Source organism: Narcine bancroftii, chromosome 9 (assembly GCF_036971445.1).
Source record: "Narcine bancroftii isolate sNarBan1 chromosome 9, sNarBan1.hap1, whole genome shotgun sequence".
NCBI classification, from domain to species: domain Eukaryota; kingdom Metazoa; phylum Chordata; class Chondrichthyes; order Torpediniformes; family Narcinidae; genus Narcine; species Narcine bancroftii.
Genome location: NC_091477.1, coordinates 103,305,484 through 103,326,227, shown reverse-complemented (window position 1 = coordinate 103,326,227; position 20,744 = coordinate 103,305,484). Strand labels below are relative to the sequence as shown.

The 20,744-nt window shown below is 39.0% G+C and overlaps 2 protein-coding genes across 2 annotated transcripts in view; one reads left to right on the top strand and one right to left on the bottom strand.

Moving 5' to 3' along the window:
• mcf2l2 (MCF.2 cell line derived transforming sequence-like 2) overlaps nucleotides 1-20,744 on the bottom strand; it is a 144,770-nt gene that overhangs the window by 70,840 nt on the left and 53,186 nt on the right. The window lies entirely within an intron of this gene.
• On the top strand, nucleotides 1,649-19,352 carry b3gnt5a (UDP-GlcNAc:betaGal beta-1,3-N-acetylglucosaminyltransferase 5a). The gene is made up of 2 exons (XM_069897098.1): nucleotides 1,649-1,873; nucleotides 13,963-19,352. Exon 2 carries the CDS (start codon nucleotides 14,288-14,290, stop codon nucleotides 15,419-15,421), a length of 1,134 nt encoding a protein of 377 aa, XP_069753199.1. The 5' UTR covers nucleotides 1,649-1,873; nucleotides 13,963-14,287; the 3' UTR covers nucleotides 15,422-19,352.

The window sequence follows — 20,744 nt, the reverse complement described above, 5'->3', positions numbered from 1 at the left end:
ATATCTGGCATCGACGTATGGCAGAAGTATGTCAAATAGAATGAGATGACAGAGGAAACTGTAGAGGTAGGTACAGTTGCAACTTTTCAAGACATTTGGACAGATTCATGGATAAGAAAGGATTAGAGGGATATGATTCAAGTGCAGGCAAATGGGACTAGCCCAAGAAAGGTTGGATGAATTGGGCCAAAAGGGCTATGTAACCTTTGACTGTATGAATGTTAACTTGCAGGAATTAGGCATACATTTTGTTGGTTTTTATTGGAAGAGGATTTGAGTCAAGGAATGCATTTTTTATTGGAATTATTTGAGATCCTTGACTGAGTAGCGTGACAGATTATGTTATATTTTATATTGTACATAGATATGTTTTAAAGGAGATCAATTGTGGTAGGTTTTTTAGTGTAGGACACATACAAATACTTCAAAACAGATCTAATGCCAGAACTCTGCTCAAGCCAGACAGTCCAGCCTCTATGTGCCGTTGCAAAAACTTTGAAGAATGCCTATAAGGACTTCACAAGTAAATGTTAATTGGACATGCTGCGGAGTAATGGATTATTGTTTTGGAAAGCAACAGATGAATGAACTCAAAAGATTGGGTCTGGTGCCGCAGTCTGAATACAGTTTGCTGTTCTAAGAGGGTCATGTGGTTTTCTCTGAGAGAGAGAGAGAGAGAGGGGGGAATTCAGTTCTACTGTTCAGCAGCAGCAGCTGAATACAGATTGTGAGTTCTTAGTTCAGCTTGGTCAAAAGGCCTTGTTGTCCATACAAGAGGAGATGGCTGGCTGCATAATGTTTCACTTGAAATAAGGGAAACAAAAAAGAACTCTGTGATGACCTGAAAGAAAGAGGTTATCATCTAGAAAACCCTGGTGGGGCAAGTTTCTTCGGCAAGACACTGATGTGGGTGATCGGAAGGAATCAGTTTGTGTCCAACGAGCAACAAATCTCTCTGAAAACTGACAAGAAACTTCCTGGGCAGTAACCATTTACCTTTCAAGCACCTGGTGATATTCATAAATGTTAGATTCTGTGCACAATAGAAGAAATGCCCGATATTGGTGAACTTGGAGGAGTGAGAAGTGAATCAATAACTTTTCTGAACTTACACAAATTACATACATGTGCACTGAGAATTAGAAGGGGGTTAAGTTAAGGGTAATACGTTAATGTCTGATCCTGTTTTCACGTTTAAAGATAAGTAAAAGCAACTTTTGTTTAAGCAACCAGTAAGTCTTGGTGAATTTCTATTGCTGCAGGGTTTTGGGGTCCTCTGGGCCCATAACATTGGCCACAGCTTCAATGTTTCCCGCAGATGGGGTTGCTAGAACCAGAATTAAGAGTCAGACAACAGAGAATTCAGGACAAAAAAAAAATCTTCACCCAGAGATCAAGTGGATGCAGGAAAGAAATCCAACCTCCCCCCCATTTCAAGAAACAAGGAGGCTGGGAGAAAGATGTAGCAGGGACGGGAGGACCAATGACCTACCTCCAGCTTGAGGTTCGGCGTGATCCTGCAGCCCTCACACTGAGTGCGCGCGACCCCGCCACTTGCCCACAAGGGGGCCCGGGCCCGCAGTGCACGCGCCGGGATGCCTCGCCCGATGAGCCGCAACCACGCATGCGCCGTCGGGGTCCAGTGCCATTTTGCCGCCTCCCCGAGACCCAGGCAACGCCAGAGGGTGTTCGTTGCTCGATCGTCCTCGGCGCGATCCGGGCCGGCGCTGGCAGTCGGGTCCAGGGCGGTTCGACCTGGCGGGTCCCGCCAATTTTTTTTCGGGTTGGCGCCCTGAGGCTGGCCGAAGTTGCACGGAAGTGAAAGGGAAAAGCGCAGCCGGCGGGGATCTGGTGCCCTGACTTTAGAATTGAGGTGCGTCTGTTCCACTCTTTACTTTCTAATGGGAATTTGGGGGCTGGTGGAGGCTTGGTGTGTGGGGACAGGGCTTGAGGTGGATGAGAGCAAATTCCATCGCAGCAATGAATGGCCGTGAACCAGATTGTAATCGTTTGATCTGGTTTATGGCAAGTTCAAGCCCAAAAGAGAGGTGCGTCTTAAATGCTCTCTGCATCAGACACGTTATCCTCAGTGAGGCTCCCTGGTTCTTTCTCCCTCCTCACCCACCCTTTGGCTCAGGATTCAGTCACTTCTGTGGTTCTCTTGTATTATTCTGCCCCTTCTCGACATCCAGGCTCACTGACCAACTTGAGGGTTGGACGAGATGAGGTGGGACCAAGTAGTCCTTGACATCGTCCAGATTCCAGGGTATCTCATGAATGTATTGAAGAAGAAAAAACAGGCAATGAATCTACTGATAACCTCTGCTTCAGCTGTCTTAAAAGTCCAAATGACCCCCGTGTTTGGGGATTTTGGCATCGACCAGTGAAAAGCACCTTGCCAAAGAGGTTGAATCTTTGATCTGGGTGCCTGACTATACAATCATGAGGTTTCCTATATAAAGCAGCATACCACTTGACCACATTTTGCCAATTGATCATGTCCACCTCCAATGGACTCTTTTCTCCGGATGCTCCCCAGTGGACTCTTTTCTCCGGATGCTCCCCAGTGGACTCTTTTCTCCGGATGCTCCCCAGTGGACTCTTTTCTCCGGATGCTCCCCAGTGGACTCTTTTCTCCGGATGCTCCCCAGTGGACTCTTTTCTCCGGATGCTCCCCAGTGGACTCTTTTCTCCGGATGCTCCCCAGTGGACTCTTTTCTCCGGATGCTCCCCAGTGGACTCTTTTCTCCGGATGCTCCCCAGTGGACTCTTTTCTCCGGATGCTCCCCAGTGGACTCTTTTCTCCGGATGCTCCCCAGTGGACTCTTTTCTCCGGATGCTCCCCAGTGGACTCTTTTCTCCGGATGCTCCCCAGTGGACTCTTTTCTCCGGATGCTCCCCAGTGGACTCTTTTCTCCGGATGCTCCCCAGTGGACTCTTTTCTCCGGATGCTCCCCAGTGGACTCTTTTCTCCGGATGCTCCCCAGTGGACTCTTTTCTCCGGATGCTCCCCAGTGGACTCTTTTCTCCGGATGCTCCCCAGTGGACTCTTTTCTCCGGATGCTCCCCAGTGGACTCTTTTCTCCGGATGCTCCCCAGTGGACTCTTTTCTCCGGATGCTCCCCAGTGGACTCTTTTCTCCGGATGCTCCCCAGTGGACTCTTTTCTCCGGATGCTCCCCAGTGGACTCTTTTCTCCGGATGCTCCCCAGTGGACTCTTTTCTCCGGATGCTCCCCAGTGGACTCTTTTCTCCGGATGCTCCCCAGTGGACTCTTTTCTCCGGATGCTCCCCAGTGGACTCTTTTCTCCGGATGCTCCCCAGTGGACTCTTTTCTCCGGATGCTCCCCAGTGGACTCTTTTCTCCGGATGCTCCCCAGTGGACTCTTTTCTCCGGATGCTCCCCAGTGGACTCTTTTCTCCGGATGCTCCCCAGTGGACTCTTTTCTCCGGATGCTCCCCAGTGGTCTCTTTTCTCCGGATGCTCCCCAGTGGACTCTTTTCTCCGGATGCTCCCCAGTGGACTCTTTTCTCCGGATGCTCCCCAGTGGACTCTTTTCTCTGGATGCTTGTAAATTCATTCAACATTATCTTTCTTTGAAGTATTTAAAGGAATGGCTTTGTGCCAATTATTGCAGTTCATAGGAAGGGTAGTATTGACAATCCTCCAGTTCCTTCCACAGATGCTGTGTTCCTCCAGCTGTTTTTTTTTAAATCCTTGAGTCTAATTGCTTACTGTTAATTTGCTCCAGTATAGGTGTGTATTTGTAAATCAGGGTGGAGTTTAGGCCATGAAAATAAACAGATTACAAGGAGGTAAATAAGGAAATGGGATTTTTATTAGTGGCATAGACTTGGGGCTAAATGATGACCTCTTCTGATGTAAAGTAAGGAGTTTGGACTTTGGTGAGGAATTGCAATTAGTCTTCTCTTTCCATTAAGCTCCATTATATAAATTTTCCTTGATCCAGTACAGTTGAACCAACTTCTACTTGTTTAGTTAGTGCAATACAGGTTATGCCAATTTGTGGGTTTAGTCATCACCTTCACATACCGTGAAGCGTGGAAAGGGCATCCCTTGCATCGAAGCTTGGTCAGGACATTCACTGCAACGAAACTTCCCCCAGCCGTCTTGGACTTCACCTTGCCGCTGGATCTGGGAGGGGATGTCGAGAAGATGGGTCTGGACCTGTGCAACCCCTTACTCACCTAAATCCATTCATGCACATGCTTTTTCTTTCTGAGGAGTGGGGTATCCTCATACAAACCCAACAAACTGACTGAAAGGAACCATCATTATCCCATAGTGGACAACTAAACCTCAAGCTCTCATGAAGTTGAACAAGTCCCTCCTTTTATATATATATATATATATATATATACACACACTGCCTTTTTAAAGTATTTCTATGTGAATGAAGTTGCTTTTCTCATAACTGAAATTTTAATAATGTGACATTCTCCTGAATCACTTTTGATCAGTCTGTAATAGTTTTCCCACTGTCTGATTAAGTGAGGTCAAGAAAAAAATACAAAATAAGCAGCGGAGATTGCACGCAAGGCAGTGGCAGGGAATTCTTCCCCATCCCCACTCAGCCCTTCTCGAGTATCTGAGGTGACATCAATCTATAATTAGCAGCCGTGGAGTGAGGTTCAATAGAGCTAATTACATTTTCTATAAGGAAATTTGTATTCAATTGTTGTAAACATTTGTTTGGTCAATGGAACTCTGCAAAATAATAGTTTGGCATGGACTAGATGGGCCAAAGGGCCTGTGTCTGTGCTATCGTGTTCTATGATTCAATGCAAAGAGACTCAGAGTTACAGGTTTGTAGTTCCATCAAATGTAACATTTCAGAATGGTGAGGAAAGCATTTGGCATGCTTGTTTGAATACAGGAGCAGGGACGTCATGTTACAAATTGTTGATGAGACCACACTTGGGAGTATTGTGTGCAGCTTTACACAAAATATATCAAGATTCAGGCTGGATGGACTGAGACTTTTTTTTCCTGGTGTGTAGTACTGGAAAGAGGTTTATAAAATTGAGGAACATGGCAAGATAAATGGGCTTTTTACCCAAGGCAGGCAAATCTAAAAATAGAGGGCAGAGATTTCAAAGGGACCTCAGGACCCTTTCATCAGATGGTGATTGGAGGAAGTGGTAGCAGCACAGTCAATCATAACATTCAAAAAGAATTTAGATGGGTACATGGATATAAAATATGGAGGGATATGTGCTGAATGTAGGAACTACCTTGGTAAGCATGGACATGTTGGGTTGAGGGGGTCTTTTTTTGTGCTATAGGATGATGACTAAGCATGGAATTAAGAAAAATATTGCTTTGGGTAACATCTGAATAAAGTTTACTAAAGATTTCTACATAAACTAACTGCAAGAGTTGCAGTTTGTGTTCATGTTTCTTTTGGCAATGGTTATTCAAAAATGTTCTGATGAAAGGGGTTAATAGTAAAAGGTTTCAATTGTAATGTAACTTCAGAAAGTTCCTTTGTAGTTATAAATCACATTACAAATCTTTTTTAACTCTCACCAGAAATGCATTTAGTAATTTTTAGAAGTTGGGTTTCTTGAGTTGTGAATTTCCATTGAATACTCAGCATTAAGCAAAAGTTCAGAATGCTTTCAATAATTACCTGTGTCATGTCTTTTTTGAAATCACACCAGAGTTTCTAAATTCTTGTACTAGTGATGTCATCTGGCAGTTGCAAATGGAGGCCTTTAGGCACTTTTCTGTTGTCATATTAAGTTATGAATAAATGTAATCTAAATGTTTTGTTTTCATCAAAGATGTGAAAATAGAATGTAATTCTGAAAATGGTTAGAATTCTGTGCTGATGTGGAATTAGTCATGTTTAGGCATTTAGTGATTTTGATGCTTTTCAAAAGACAAAGATTGGTTTCTAAATACTACATTCTTCTTTGGTTTAATGTTTCAAATTGTGTTAATCTTTGAATGTTAAGAAAGAGAGCACAACTTTACCCACCCATCCATTCTGTGCAGAGGGATGGGAATTGGTTGAGCTGAATGTGTAGGCAAAGCATATCAGGACAGATAAGGGAATTCAATTTGTAGCCTTAAGAGGGATACGTCAAAGAATGTTCTCTCTGGAGAGAGTGAGAATAAAAGAAAACTTTGGGTGGAATAATGTTGGTTTAAATCAGGCTAGACAATGCACAGGAAATTTTGAGGGACATGGGAAGAATAGCAGGTGGGTGCAAAATAAAATGTGTTTTGTAAGGGTGAAAAAAGATGCCATTTATAAGCTGCAATAGATGGGGAAATATTCCATCAATTTTATAATCTTCATAACCTTTACACCCAAGTGGTTCCTTATCAAGAATTACTTCAGAATCAAGTGAAACCAGTAATTTGGTAAACTTAACTTCCAGAAAGACCACCAAACCAGTGAGTCAAATGACTATTTAATCTTTTCACATGACATTTTAGAAAATTGAAGCAGGCAAGTCTACTGACTACCATTGTCAACTTTCTACAGGAGTTTTATCAAGAGTATCCTGACTGGCTGTATCACAGTGTGGTTTGGTTGCTGCAGAGAAATAGATGGGAGGTCAATCCACAGGACCATGATTGTCTGAGAGGACCACTGGATTTTTCTCCTTCTCCCCCCTAACTCCACGTTCCCCATCAATGTGATCTACCAGGATTGTTGTCTGAAGAGGGTGTGTAAAATAATTGAGGTCTCCTTCCACACCAAACACAGCATCTTTCAGCTGCTCCTGTTGGGAAAGAGATACAGGAATATCAGAGCCAGCGTCACCAGGCTGAGGAACAGCTTCTTCCCACAGGCAGTGAGAATGCCGAACTACTAAAGGAACTGCTCACACTAACCATCCAAGACTCTCATATTTACAGAGAAATATGTATTTATTTGTATATATGAATACTTGTCCTGCATATGTATTGTTTGTCTTAGTGTGTTATATCTGGTTGTGTGGCTGTGTGTTTTGCACTCGGACCAGAGAATGCTGTTTCATAGGGTTCAATCAGATGACAATAAATTTAATTTGATCCCTCAGCCTCTTTTCATCAATATTTCTTGGTGCCTACAATTTACTGTATTACTTCCACCCTCATTCTTCAACCTCTCTTTGTTAACATTCCTTCGTTACAGCCATTTACAATATAATTTCCACTCTTGTTTAACTTTCCAAAATACATTACCTCACAATTGTCAGGATTAAGTTCTATCTGCCAACACTCTCCCCACCTTTCCATCTGATCTGTATCCTGCTTGGAAATATTCCTTGCTATCCATACGCCACCAATTTTCATGTTATCTGTATCCAAATAGCTAAGATAGTTGTAAAGCAGTTTTCCTATTCTGTGCATTTGAGTTAGACAGTTGGAGGTGTACAAAAACTACTGTCAGAAAATGGGTTTTGAACTTGTGAAGTAAAGCATAGATTGCATCTGATGCAAATAAATATTGGTATATCATATTTCATGTGGATTCTTTAAAAAAAGTCACAGTTTTGATATAGTATTAAAAGTTAATGCACACCCTTGTAAACTGAGTTTATATTTTACAAAGTATAATTGTATCAATTTAAGAATGGGATTTTAGTTGTACAGAATAATTGAGAATTTTTTTTGTGAAACTAAATTATTCAGCATATGAAAAGATAGGAAATCAAACTGGAAAGGTGTGGCAGCCTTGTTGACAGCCATGCAGAGAAAGAAACATGATGATTGATTCAGTTTGTATAAACTGAGAAAAGTTTAAAAATAGTGCATTTTTCAAAATGCAGAGAAGAGACAGGGACAGAGGGAACACAGGTAATCATGTTGTGAAGTTGCTTGGCATGCTTGTCTTCTTGGGACAAGCCTTTGAATACAAGAATTGGTGTCATGTTATAGTTGTGCAAAAGGGATGTGGTGATGTTAGGGTTCATTGTCATCCAATTTGGATGTAGTTGAATAATGATTTGTCTTTTCAACGTGCAGTGGCACCAACAATTATAATGTGCTAATCATTATAATACTGAAATTGTGTATAAATTGGAGAAAAATCTTTTTGATGGAGACTGATCTTCGGATAGCGTGCCATTTTTAGGATTGCTGCAAATCAGGTTATGAAAATTCTCCTTTTGGCAAGACTAGGCAGTGGATAATGATGGAATAATAAGGTCCAAATAATAAGGTTGTGTGACTTGGAGCTACAGCTCCTCCCAAGCATTTTGGCTCTTTCTCTTAGTAGGTTATGCACATTGAAAGAGTTATTCAAAAAACCTCCTTGGTTGTATTAGTATACAATGCACAGAGTAGGCATAGTGTACTAGTGGTGGAAAGAATGCATGCTTAAAGCAGTGGATAGGTTGCTGATCAAATGAATTGTTTTGAATGGTGTTAAGGTTTTGTACTTGTGTTTGCTTAAGTTACAGTATGAATAATAGAGATTTTGGGAGGTCAGAGTGGCCCTCAGGCTAGGACTATTTAATCTGAGGTATGGCTGCAGATCTTACACACTGTATCTGTGGGAACTATTGATTTTATTTTCCTATGCATCTAGCTGTTTTTGATAATATGCAGCATTAATTGATAACATTAAATTCTGGAATCTTGGCTGGTGGTTGTGAAAAAACACTATCTATTTTGCACTCCCAGCTGAAGATGACCCTTTTCTGGAATTTTGCTTTTCTCTAATTCTATTTCCTCTCAGACAACTTGCCTCATACATTTCACAGGTTGAGCAAAATATTTCCTCCAATTTGCTAGTAAAACTAGTTCCTTTATTTTCTGACATAAAACATTTTTTTGGTATCTAACTCTATTTTCCATGGCAGCCATCTGAAAATGAATGAGGCTGATTATAGTTTCTCATAGTTTACTGTAAAATGCCAAGAGTCTACTCTTCACCTCCCCCCCCCCCCCCCCACCCCCAGAAAACCATCACTATGCCTGTTTTTGTTTATACCCAGATTTGCCTGTTCTGATGAATTCAAGTCTTCTAATGCTACTTTTAAAATTATTCAAAACTCAGCTACCTGGCGTAACATTCCACTCGGCTCTTTTCCCCTTGAGCATTTGTTGGCCAGTTTAGACCAACTTGATCTCATTTCCTTAACTCTACAATTCTGATCATCTGCACTTATTCAAATCACCCTTCTTAACAATTTCTCATCTTACAGGAAGCCACAGCATTTATAACTGAGTCCTGAAGTTGGTAAATGCCTTCCTAAAACATGTACACCTCTTTTAATGTAACCATGTTCACTATAATGCATTTCTAATTGTATCTTGTTATTATTCCTATATCCTTTGTCTCATTTAATTTTGAGTTGCACATGGCATTTTTAAAAATCCTAATCCGCTGTTGAAACATTGTTGTGGCTGCTTTTAAATTCTATTTGCATTCACAGACTAGTTGTTATCTTTTGAGGATAGTTCTTGAAGTTTCCACATTCATTTATCTTTGCCTTTCATGACTGGATGTAGCACTGCTCAAATTTCCATGATTTGAGATGTTATAACTCTAGACTATCATATTTGTGTTTAATATGTTCGATATCCTCATTGGGTTTGTACCTCGCCTTGGTTTTATTTCTAATGTGCTCTTCTGGGGTTGTTCATGGTGAGTGAAGGTGTGTGGTTGGAGATTATGGTGAAATGCAGTTTTTATTATGCGCTATCTGATGATTGATTTGAATTGGATGTTTATTGACCTACTCAATTTGGTGGTGTAGGAACGAGGTTTCATTTCCTAAGGAAATGTGCAGTACTCGCTCCTACCAACTGTCATGAAGAGATGCATCTGCAATAGCATTTTGAAGACCAGATAAGGTGCAATACTGTCATTTTGGTTCTTTTGCCAACTGGAAAGTCCACTCTGACAACTTTGTTAAGAACTCTGCCAAACTAGGAGTGGCAGGTAATGAGTATTGAAGTCCCTTCCCAGAAAGTAATCAATGCTTTTGCATCCTCTGTGATTCCTCGCAGTAGTGAATCACTGCCCCTGAGAGAATGATGTAAATAATCAGAAAGCTTTCTGTTCTTGTGGTGAATTAAAGATTTCTTGGGGTCCAAATTGAATGTCGAGGACTTTCATCAGAATGTAGCAGGGATGATTTTTGCCCAATCAGCCTGAAACATTGGTTGATATTTGTTTAATTTTCTGCTTGTTCTTCAAAATTGCCATTGCATTGGTTTTGCATCCCATTGTTTTCATGATCTAGCCAGGCAATGAAAATTGTAATCCAGCTGTTTCAGCTACATTTGTTGAGTGATTGTAAGCAGTTCAGTCTGGGTTTTATTGTATTTTCCCCCACTTTCACATATTTTAGTTTGCTGTGTTAAAACTAAAATCTATTTTTGAGTATATATGTACTGTATATGGTATTTCTCTGCAGTATTGTTTATGGGGGTAATACAAGAACAATATCAGAATGAGAAACCAGTGAGCTAGGTCATGCTGACAGCTAGCTGGTGGAACAGACTAAACAAGTGAATAATTTGCCATGATTATATTGGATAGTGGAACAAGGCCTAATGGTTATCTCCTGCTCCTGTTTTCTATATTTATATCTGCTGTTCTTGTGTTGCTGTGTCTGAGTAGCTTCTTTCAACTTTGTCAAGATTGTGCAATATATGATTTAATAAACTAGTATAGTGCAAAGGGTGTCCTAATTACTCACCATGCTCAGCGCATTGTGCATCTAATAGGTGATTTCAAGGTACATAATGTGACACAAACTTAGTACACCAACAGCTTGAAGTTCAAGTAAAGCTACCCCCCACAAATAAATTCAACAGTCTCTGTAGAAAAACCCCACACAATAAACCAAAATCACATTTTATTTCTCTCATCAGCCTATGTGACAGAGTATATAGATCTGTTTTTGGGAGATAAATTGGGGAAGGTTTGTTAGAGTAGGTCACATACAAACACTTTAAAACAGATCTTATTTGAAATACTGAAGCTCTGCTCATGCTAGACATATCGGTCCCCCAGCCTTTGCAAGAGGTTTGGAGAGTTCCCAAGAGACTTCACTAATGGATTGTTACTTACTAAAAGGCAAGAGACGAAAGAGGTGTCAGAGCTGCAGGCAGTCTGAAGGGAAACTTGCTGTTCTAAGAGGGTTATGTGGTTTTGCAAGCAGAGAGAATCAAACGAGTTTTCTCTCAGTCAGAGAGGGACAGAGATCACTTCTACAGTGTTACAGTCAGCAACAGCAGCTGGGACTGGAACAGGACAAGCTGGCAAGCTTGTGGAAAACCCCATTTGGAAGACGGGTTCTTAGTTCAGCCTGGTCAAAGCTCTTGTGGTTCATGCAAGAGGAGAAGACTGGCTGCCTAATGTTTCACTTGGAATAAGAGAAACAAAAAGGAACTCTGTGGTGACCTGAAAGAAAGAGGCTATCATCTGAAGAACCCTGAGGGGGCAGGTTTAGTCAGCAAGGCACTGGAGGGGCTGATTAAAAAGGAATCAGTTGTGGGTGTCCTGGAACAACAAATCTCTCTGAAAACCGACAAGAACCTTCCTGAGTGGTAACCATTTACCTTTCAAGTCTGGTGAATTTTATAAATGTTAAATTCTGTGCACTGTATAAGAATTGCCTGCAACCTGTGAAGTTGGAGGAATGAAGTGAGATTGGACCGTGAACACACACACACACACACACACACACACACACACACACACACACACACACACACACACACACACACACACACACACACACACACACACGTGCACTTAGAATTAGAAGGGGGTTAAGTTAGGTTAGTTAATAGTGATAAGTTAAAGTATGATTTGTTTTAATGTTTAAAGATAATTAAAAGCAACTTTTGTTTAAGTAACTATTTGTCTTGGTGAATATCTATCGCTGCTGGGTTTATAGGTCCTCTGGGCTCTTAACAATTATCTCTAATAAAGATGATATTTGTTATCTGTGGGCTTTAAGATAGAATTCCTTAAGTGAAATTTATAATAAGATGTACACAAAAATGCTTTTTATATTCTTTCAAAGGAAATGGCATGGACAAACTGTCAGAAGAGAAATCCAAGAAAGTAGAAATCTTTAAGTGGTTTGTCTGTGGATTGTGAGCTTCCACTTTTCCAGCTGGAAAAACATGTAATTGAGATAATGAGCTATGAGAGTTGTACAAGATGAGGTTTTCTTTAATGTAGCTGTCTGTGTAATTGGATCCTTCATTTCCTCACCTCCAGCGAGGAATGATAAAAACATCCCCTCCACTGTCTCCATCAGCACTGGAGCACCACAAGGCTGCGTTGTTAGCCCCCTGCTCTACTCGCTTTCATCTATGAGTGTGTGGCTCAGTGCAACAACACCACCATCTATAAATGTGCTGATGGTACCATGATAGTGGGTTGTATAAAAAGGGGTGTTGAATCAGCTTACAGGAGGGAGAGTGAAAACTTGGTTGAATGATGCACTTCAATGTCACCAAGACCAAGGAGATGATTGTTGACTTCAGGAATGGAAAACAAGATGTGTACTATCCAATGACCATTGGGGAATTGGAGGTGGGTAGGGTGAGAAAATTTTAGGAGTCACCATCTCAGAGGATTTTTCTTGGACCCAACACACTAATGACATCTTGAAGAAAGCACATCAGTGCCTCTACTTCCTCAGAGGTTTAGTATGACATTGGAAACCCTGGCAAATTTCTACAAATGTGTGGTGGAAAGTCTGCTGACTGGCATAGGGACACCAATAGTCCCAAGCATAAAGCCCTGCAAAAGGTTATGGACACAGCCCAGGACATCACAGGCAAACCCTCCACACCATCGAGAACATCCACAGGGAATGCTCCATCAGAGAGCAGCACCAATTATTGAGGGTCCACACCACCCAGCACACGCTTGGTTCTTGCTGCTGTTATCAGGAGGGAGGGAAAGGTGCCACAAGACTCACACCACCTGGTTCAGGAACAGCTGCTACCCCTCCACCATCATATTCCTCAACAACAAACTCAATTGGTTAAGGACTTGTACTTTTGCACTTTTTTTTTCTCCTCTGTGTATTGCACAGTCAGTTTCCATGTGTACGTTGTGTACAACGTTTGCACTACCAATAAATGGTAATACTGCCTCTCCCACTTTTGCACTCCTAATAAGGGGTAATTCTGCCTCTCCCACAGGAAAAAATGATTAAGTAGTATGTGATGTCATGTATGTACTCTGACAATAAATCTGAAATCTGGCAAAGTTTCTGAACATGTATACAAGTGAGGTAGGAGAAGAGGTGAAACACGAAAGTCTGCAGATGCTGTAGTCAAAACACAGAAATGTTGGAGGAACTCAGCCAATCCCACAGCGTCCATAGGTGGTAAAGAGCTGTACCTTTAAAAAGGGCTTGGGGCCCGAAACATTAGTAATAGATGCTACAGGACCAGCTGGGTTCCTCGAGCATTTGTGTGTTTTGAAGACGGGATGAAAACTTGCTGCAGCATTAGAGTTGGACGCCTTGAGTGTAATAATGTGCCAAGATGTAACCTTTTAATGGTCATACCTGTTGACATTGTCACTTCCAGCTAAGGCTTGGTAAAAGTAATTTTTAAATGACAAATGATACTCAAAGATGTTGCCCTCGATGTACAGTGTGTTCCTTCACCCCTGTGTGCTCACCCACTATAGTTAAAATTCTACTATTTAAAGTAAAAACCTGGGTTTATTTTGAAGTTAAAACTTAATGTTTAGATTTTGAGTGGTGAATAAGCATTACTATAATTGTATGTGACAGGTACAGTGGACCGTTGTTCTAATGCGATCGTTTGGGTCCCCCCCAAGAAATTGTATCGTACAAAAGGCAGGGTCGCGTTAAATCGGGCTTCCACTGTATTCAAGCAGGAAAATTCATCAGACAAATGAACAAGTTTGCACCAGTGTGCATGCTATTTTTCCTACATTAGTGATGTTTCCCATTTTTAATCTAATGAACTTTCTTTAACTATTTACAGATTCTCTGGTGTTTGAATAATCAAGAAGTAGAGTATAATTAAAAATCACAATCAAAGATGAAGACTATGGATTTCAACTCTATTTACTTTCCTCTACACATCGCCCAATTAGTTCCTGGGAAAAAGCACTGGAAATCTGCAATAATTGAACCAAAAGAGATGCGTCATTGATTTTTATATCTAATTTTATTTATTGGATAATATTCTGTCCTTGGATGTATTTATTTTTTTTTAAATCGGCTATGGAAGACGTCACCAAAATCTCAAGAGGCAGAGCACAAAAGTCTTAAGTTCTGCTTAGCTGTCAAAAAGCAACATTTTCAAGATGACCACTGTGTACAGGAGGAGAAAACGTCAGTTTCTCCAGTTAGTTCTCACTTGTTTTTCCTGCTGCTTTATCCTAATATATTGGGAACAGCTAGATGTAAATGTCATTAGTCATTTGAAGTCCTATTCTTACAGATATCTCATCAATAAGTACAGTTTCTTGAATGACAGTATGTCTCTGAACAAGGAGATTGCAGCTCGCCTTCACAATTACCAATACTTGATAACCCATGAAAACAAATGTCAAGATCAGGACGTGTTACTTCTTCTGTTCGTGAAAAGCTCTCCTAAAAACAGTCATCGGCGGGACGCAATTCGCCAGACTTGGGGTAATGAACAATATATATACTCAGAGTTAAAGGCCATCATTAAAGTAATTTTTGTTTTGGGAATACACAAAGACCTCTCCCAAAGAAAAAGAGTACAGCGTAACTTATTGGTAGAAGATCAACAACATTCTGACCTAATCCAACAGGATTTCTATGATGACTTTCACAACCTCACACTGAAACTAATCTTTCAGTTTGAGTGGGCAAATACTTTCTGCAAAAATGCTAAATTTGTCATGTCCTCTGATGATGATGTTTTTATACATACTCCAAACCTGATAAACTACTTGCTACAACTGGATAAAGAAATAATGAACTTCTGGATAGGTCGCGTACACAGGGGTGCACCCCCCATAAGAAACAAAGAAAGCAAATACTATGTTCCATATGAAATGTATCAATGGCCTTCTTATCCAGATTACACAGCAGGTGCTGGATATGTTGTGTCTCAGGATGTTGCAGTAAAAGTTTACAAGGCCTTAATGACCCTTAACACCAGCCTTTATATAGATGATGTTTTCATGGGCATTTGTGCCAAAATGATGGAAGTACCACCGCAAAACCATATATATTTTGCTGGTGAAGGAAAGGCCCCATATCATCCATGTATTTATAATCAAATGATGACCTCTCATGGGCACGTAAAGGATGTCCATCATTTGTGGAGGGAGGCCACACATGCGAAAGTGACTTCTCTCACCTCTGGCTTTTGGGGACAACTATACTGTCGATTGATAAAAGTGTTTCTTCTTTGCAAACCATACTATGTTGACACATATCCTTGCATTGCTGCATTTTCCTAGTGCACTATTTACATGAAGGAAAAGAAACACTTTTTTTCTCCAGTTGGATAGATTTTTGGGGGGGGGGGGGTGGGGAGAAATGTAAAGAAATTTAAAAACATCAACTAGTGCAGGTTAATTGAGAACTTTGACTTCTAACTACTCAAGACTGATTCTGCCTGTTCATTAGTTTTTTTCAATTAAGTGCAAGCATCAACAGTTTACAAATAGAAAACCAAATGATTCAAGGTAAATTACAGGAGATTTGTACCAGTGTTTTTAGTGCAGTTCACCAGAAGCTGTTATCTGCAAAGATCTAGTTGGAGAAAATGGTGAGCTGAGATCAAATGCAAAATAAATTAATTACACTATCTAGTCAGCTTTGATTATTCTGCCATGAAGCATTTTGCCAACTAGTTCATAAATTCTAAATTGTGTGAACACATTTTAGCTGATTGAATTCAAGTTTTCTTTACATTAAAAATGTTAAAATGCCAAATATAAAATTTGGTTTGTGTGTCTGTGGTAATTTGCTAAACAGCAAAAATTCTGTTAATGATTTACCACCATGATTTGCATCCTGAATATTTCAATTAATTGTCTTTGATCTTGTATGACTTGAAAACTCATTTACTTTCAGGACTTTAAAATTTTAAAAGCACGAAATTTCTCTTCCATCCCACCAAGTGTTTCAAGCATTTTGGTGGCTTGTAAATCTAATATCCAAAAACTTGTTAAAAGTAAAACTATGTCCTTTCCTATCCATCAAGTATATCTTCATCATTATGTAGAAGAAAATCCAATTAAAAGCCATGTTCAAACTAATTGCATGGCCTGTACAAATCAGTGTTTTTAAGACACTGCATAAATGTCTCTAAATATTTTGGCTTTTGTTGTCCAGATACAGTAAAAATTATAGCTACATATTTCGGAGAAGTCTCTGAATCCTTTCCATTGTATGCAAATTTGAGTCAGTGATTTACATGTGAAGGTAATTTCATTTTGCCTCTTAATTTAAATCATTTTTTAGTGTTTTGTGAACTCTTCTAGTTATGTGTCACTATTCTATTCCATCTCTCCTCACAAGAGAAGACAAGTCATTCCATCTCCAATGTCATCGATCCTGCTCTGCTATAGATAGCAAGTTTTTCTCTGCACTGACAAGAGTGTGTGCATTTCAAGTAATAGGCATCCTGGAATTGTGAACTAGTAAATCTTTAGGTGTGGAAGTTGTTTTGCGTCTTTGGCTTAGTTTCTTGATTTTTTAAAAAAGTTTCATAACTTAATTTTGTGTGTACGTATACATTTAATCTTTATGCATTACATTGAAAGAGATCAGATTTTAAATCAGTTTGTTCAAAAGTGATACATTAAGAACTATGATTATAAATCCTCTGATTTTATAGTAATAGTTTATCTAAAATTTAATTCCAAAACATCTAGTGACTAACAATATGGACACATTAATTAACTGAACCCTGCATTATTTCTGAGCTCATTCCAGATTTAAGACTGATTTTTGTAGAGTAGCTTTAATTAACAAATTAATTACTCTGTCAGCATATGCTTCTTGTCCTGGGTTCAATTCTTCATCCCATTAATACAGGTTTAATTTCAATGGGGCCATTCAGTGGGGTACAATGGATTAAAAAGAAGAACTCGATTGGCATTGTATGATCCAGTGTGATTAATGCTCAATATCCATAAATTAGTCAGTTTGCATCAATTTAAAACTTAAAACGTACCAAAACTTCCTGTTTTACCAACAAAGATAATTGAAGTTTGTAACCCTTCAACATTTTCCTCATAGTTTGTGCTAGAAGTTAGTGTTATCTTGCCTTTCGATAGCTATGTCAGGACCTGGAAATTTAAAGAAAATAATTCTCTTTTGGGCATGTTTTTCTATAGAAATGGATATTAAATTCTGAAAAATACTTGACACAAAACAATAGTGCAGTTCCCTTGCTCGCTTCAAATACTGCTTTGTCTTTGTCACATTTGGCCAAGTGAAGTGGGTGAGATAACCAATGACCTGGTGCACCAGGTTGTACTAACTGGTCTGATTGCCACATTTGTAAATCTGAAGGAAAATTGTGCAGTTCGCGAGCTTGTCAGTTTTCTTTCATCAGGACGTTATTTTCATTCTGGGACACCAAACCCTTGGATTTGTATTGTTTCTTATCACACCATCAATGTTATATACATGATGAATATTAATTGGCTTACACGTGTACTGCTTGGTAAAGACAAAAGCTAAGCTGAGAATTGATCCTCTAGAATTAAAACTTTTTTTTCCAGAGGTAATAATCAGTTTTAAATATTCCCTGTATGTTATTTGCAGATTAATTGTGCTATAAAGTAAAATGAAAATGAGGACATGCTATGCACTAATATTTATATTCTGAACAATTGATTAAAACTCCATGTAATTACAGTGAGGAAAAAGTGGAGATGGTTAGATAAATTTAGGGATTTCCCTCAAATGTCTAATTTTCAGATTTTTGTGTGTGAATGTAATTCAAACCACTTAACATTTGTTTTTAAAAACTAAATGTGATTGATTTAGGAATTTCAACTTTGTCCCGAGTGAAGAGCATAAAATTTATTTTAAAAGAAAGGATTCCTAAACTTTCGTTGGGAGCACAGAAAAAAATTATCCCTGATGGGTTGCGCAGTAAACTTTGTCTCAAATATCTGTATAACATGAGTGTTAATGTCCAGATCTGCTTCACTTTTACAGGCTTTCTTGACTCTTTTCATTTTGATCAATTTATTTAATATAATAGTGCAGTAGAAACTGTTTTATAAATATAGTAAGCCAATTGCAATTATTCTCTCCTTTACTAAGAAAGGACTGAGTAAAATATTTTGTCAATTAATTGAAACAAATTTACCTAACCATAAAAATTCCTTTGAGGAAATTGATTAATGAGTTCAAATGAACTTGCATAGACCACCAGTTATATAGTAATTTCCACAAAATTGTGTATGAATTGGCATTTTCACTTGGAGCACAATTAGTGTAGGATATAGGAAAACACATTCATCTGTAATGGATGAATTTTCTATTGAGTTGAACAGTTTTGAAGAAATGTTGCTGTGGACCTTAATGAAAGTTTGTGGCATTCATTAACACTGTCATTTATTCATCTTGTAGATGATCACCTATCTAAATCTACTTTTCCCAACTTGTTTTATAATTTAGGCCTCAATTGCCAAATATCACAATCATTTTCACATGTTCAAAATATATTTGTACAAATGTGCTGCTAGGTTAGTATCCTGTTCTCCCTCATTATATGAAAGGATTTTTTACTTCTGATTCTTAATAGGCAGGAATCTGATACAGTCAACAGATTGGCTTTGTTTCATTTGCTTTAGAAAATGCTAAAACTATGACCACAAACTTTCATTCTTAAAGGTAACCCATTGAACACTTTCTCCGAAAAGTTTAAAAGATTTGATAATTTACAAAAAGCATTGCTTTTAAGAGATCTTGCTGTGAAAGGAATAGGGTTTTATGTACTGTAAGCTGTTTATCACTAACTGAGGAGGACTAGATGGATGTACTAATGATAACACCTCTCAATTTAATACTTATCTCAGACAAACTTTATTTAATTAATTCAGGTTCTTAAATTCAACAAATTTGAATTTTTAAGCCAAACTAGCGGTAATAGTTGCTCAAAATTGTCTAAAATGTAAAGGCACACTTTGAAAGTTTGTAGCTTGTTTGGAAATACTTTACCTTGTACTGAATTTTATTAACATTAGAGATGCATTTGTGAAAGGGTTGATGTTTTGTTAAGTACTTGTGTTACTAAGCCTCATGATAGTTTTGTACCTGTTGAAATTTTCTCGATTGGCTAGAAAATATATTTTTGTACTGTATTGACATTTTTTCAAATATGTTGATTTGTCCAAAAAAATTGCATGGTATCCTATTTTGACTTCTAAGAATTTCAAACTATTGATTAAAGTTTTTTCATGAATTGTGTTGTACAAGTCAAATATTGGAATGAATTCTACATATTTTATCACTTTAAAGTCAATATGATTAAGAAAACAGTCCAATAGGCATAGGAAATGCCTGAAAACTTGTGACTGGGATAAGAAGGAGGGCACAGTTCTGCAAAGGTTTGGATAAATAACCAATGAACCTGGATTGTATAAAGAGGAACCAATCATGCACTATTGGATCTTTAGTAAAAAATAATATGAATGCGATGGGAGATGGCCATCTGCCATACCGAGATGCATTATCAAATAAAGTTTAATACCCAAGCATAAAATATCATGAGAGAAGTGACCAACTGTTTAGTCTAAATAGAAAGATATGGAGTCTAGGCTAATAAAATGAAGGCTGACTCTCGTGGATCAATTAAACAATTGAGAACTACCATGAATCTCGATTTAACAGAGTGGAGTGCTGGAAGTGCTTTTCAGGAACAAGAAAGATATTTGAAAATGAGGAAAACCATTGATGATGAGGCTGATAATTTAAAAATTGGCACTTAAGCAATGCATCAATGTATGCAAATTGTATATTGTATCTCTCCCTCCCTCAACCCAACATCAGCCTTTTCAATGTGACAGTGATCAGATATTTGTTGCTTTAGATTTGAATTGGCTGGAACATGATATAAAATTCAGTTCTTTCAATAAACTGCCATATTGCATTGTCCCACTTTAATGCCCTCAAATAAAAACCTCCCACCACACCACACTGCACATTAGAGTTCTCTACAGTATTCAACCTATTGCTATCCTCAGTGACCTTTTCTGTGATAAATACCAATGCAAAGTACTTATTGAGTACTTCACCCACATTCTGTCTCCAAGCATCATCCTTAAGATCCTTCCTGAGTCATCATCTTGCTTTAAATACAAGTATAAAATGTCTTGGGATTCTCTTTGATCCTGCTCATCAAGGACATTTCATGGTTCTTTTGAATGCTGTGATTGAGCTTTTTGTTTTGCTGCGCTCCTTCTATTCTTCCAGAACCTTGCCTAATTTTTGGCTTCCTAGATCTTGCATGTGCTTCCTTTTTCTTTTTTGATTAGATTCATTACCTCCCTCTCATCATTGCAAGGTATACTAACTTCTCACCCCTTCCACCTCCCTCCTGATCCCAACTGCAACCCCTGCTGGGTCTTCACTATTCCCCCTGACCTTCCCCTCTCTAACATGGAACACTCTGTCGACAGTAGAGACCTTGTTCTTGTCCCCATATTCCTGCCACAATGCTGAATTCTTCTTCCACTACCTCCATCTCTGAGCCTATATCAACAAAAATTCTTTTCCCCTTTCTCCCATTGAAACCTTCTTACTCCTTTCAAACAC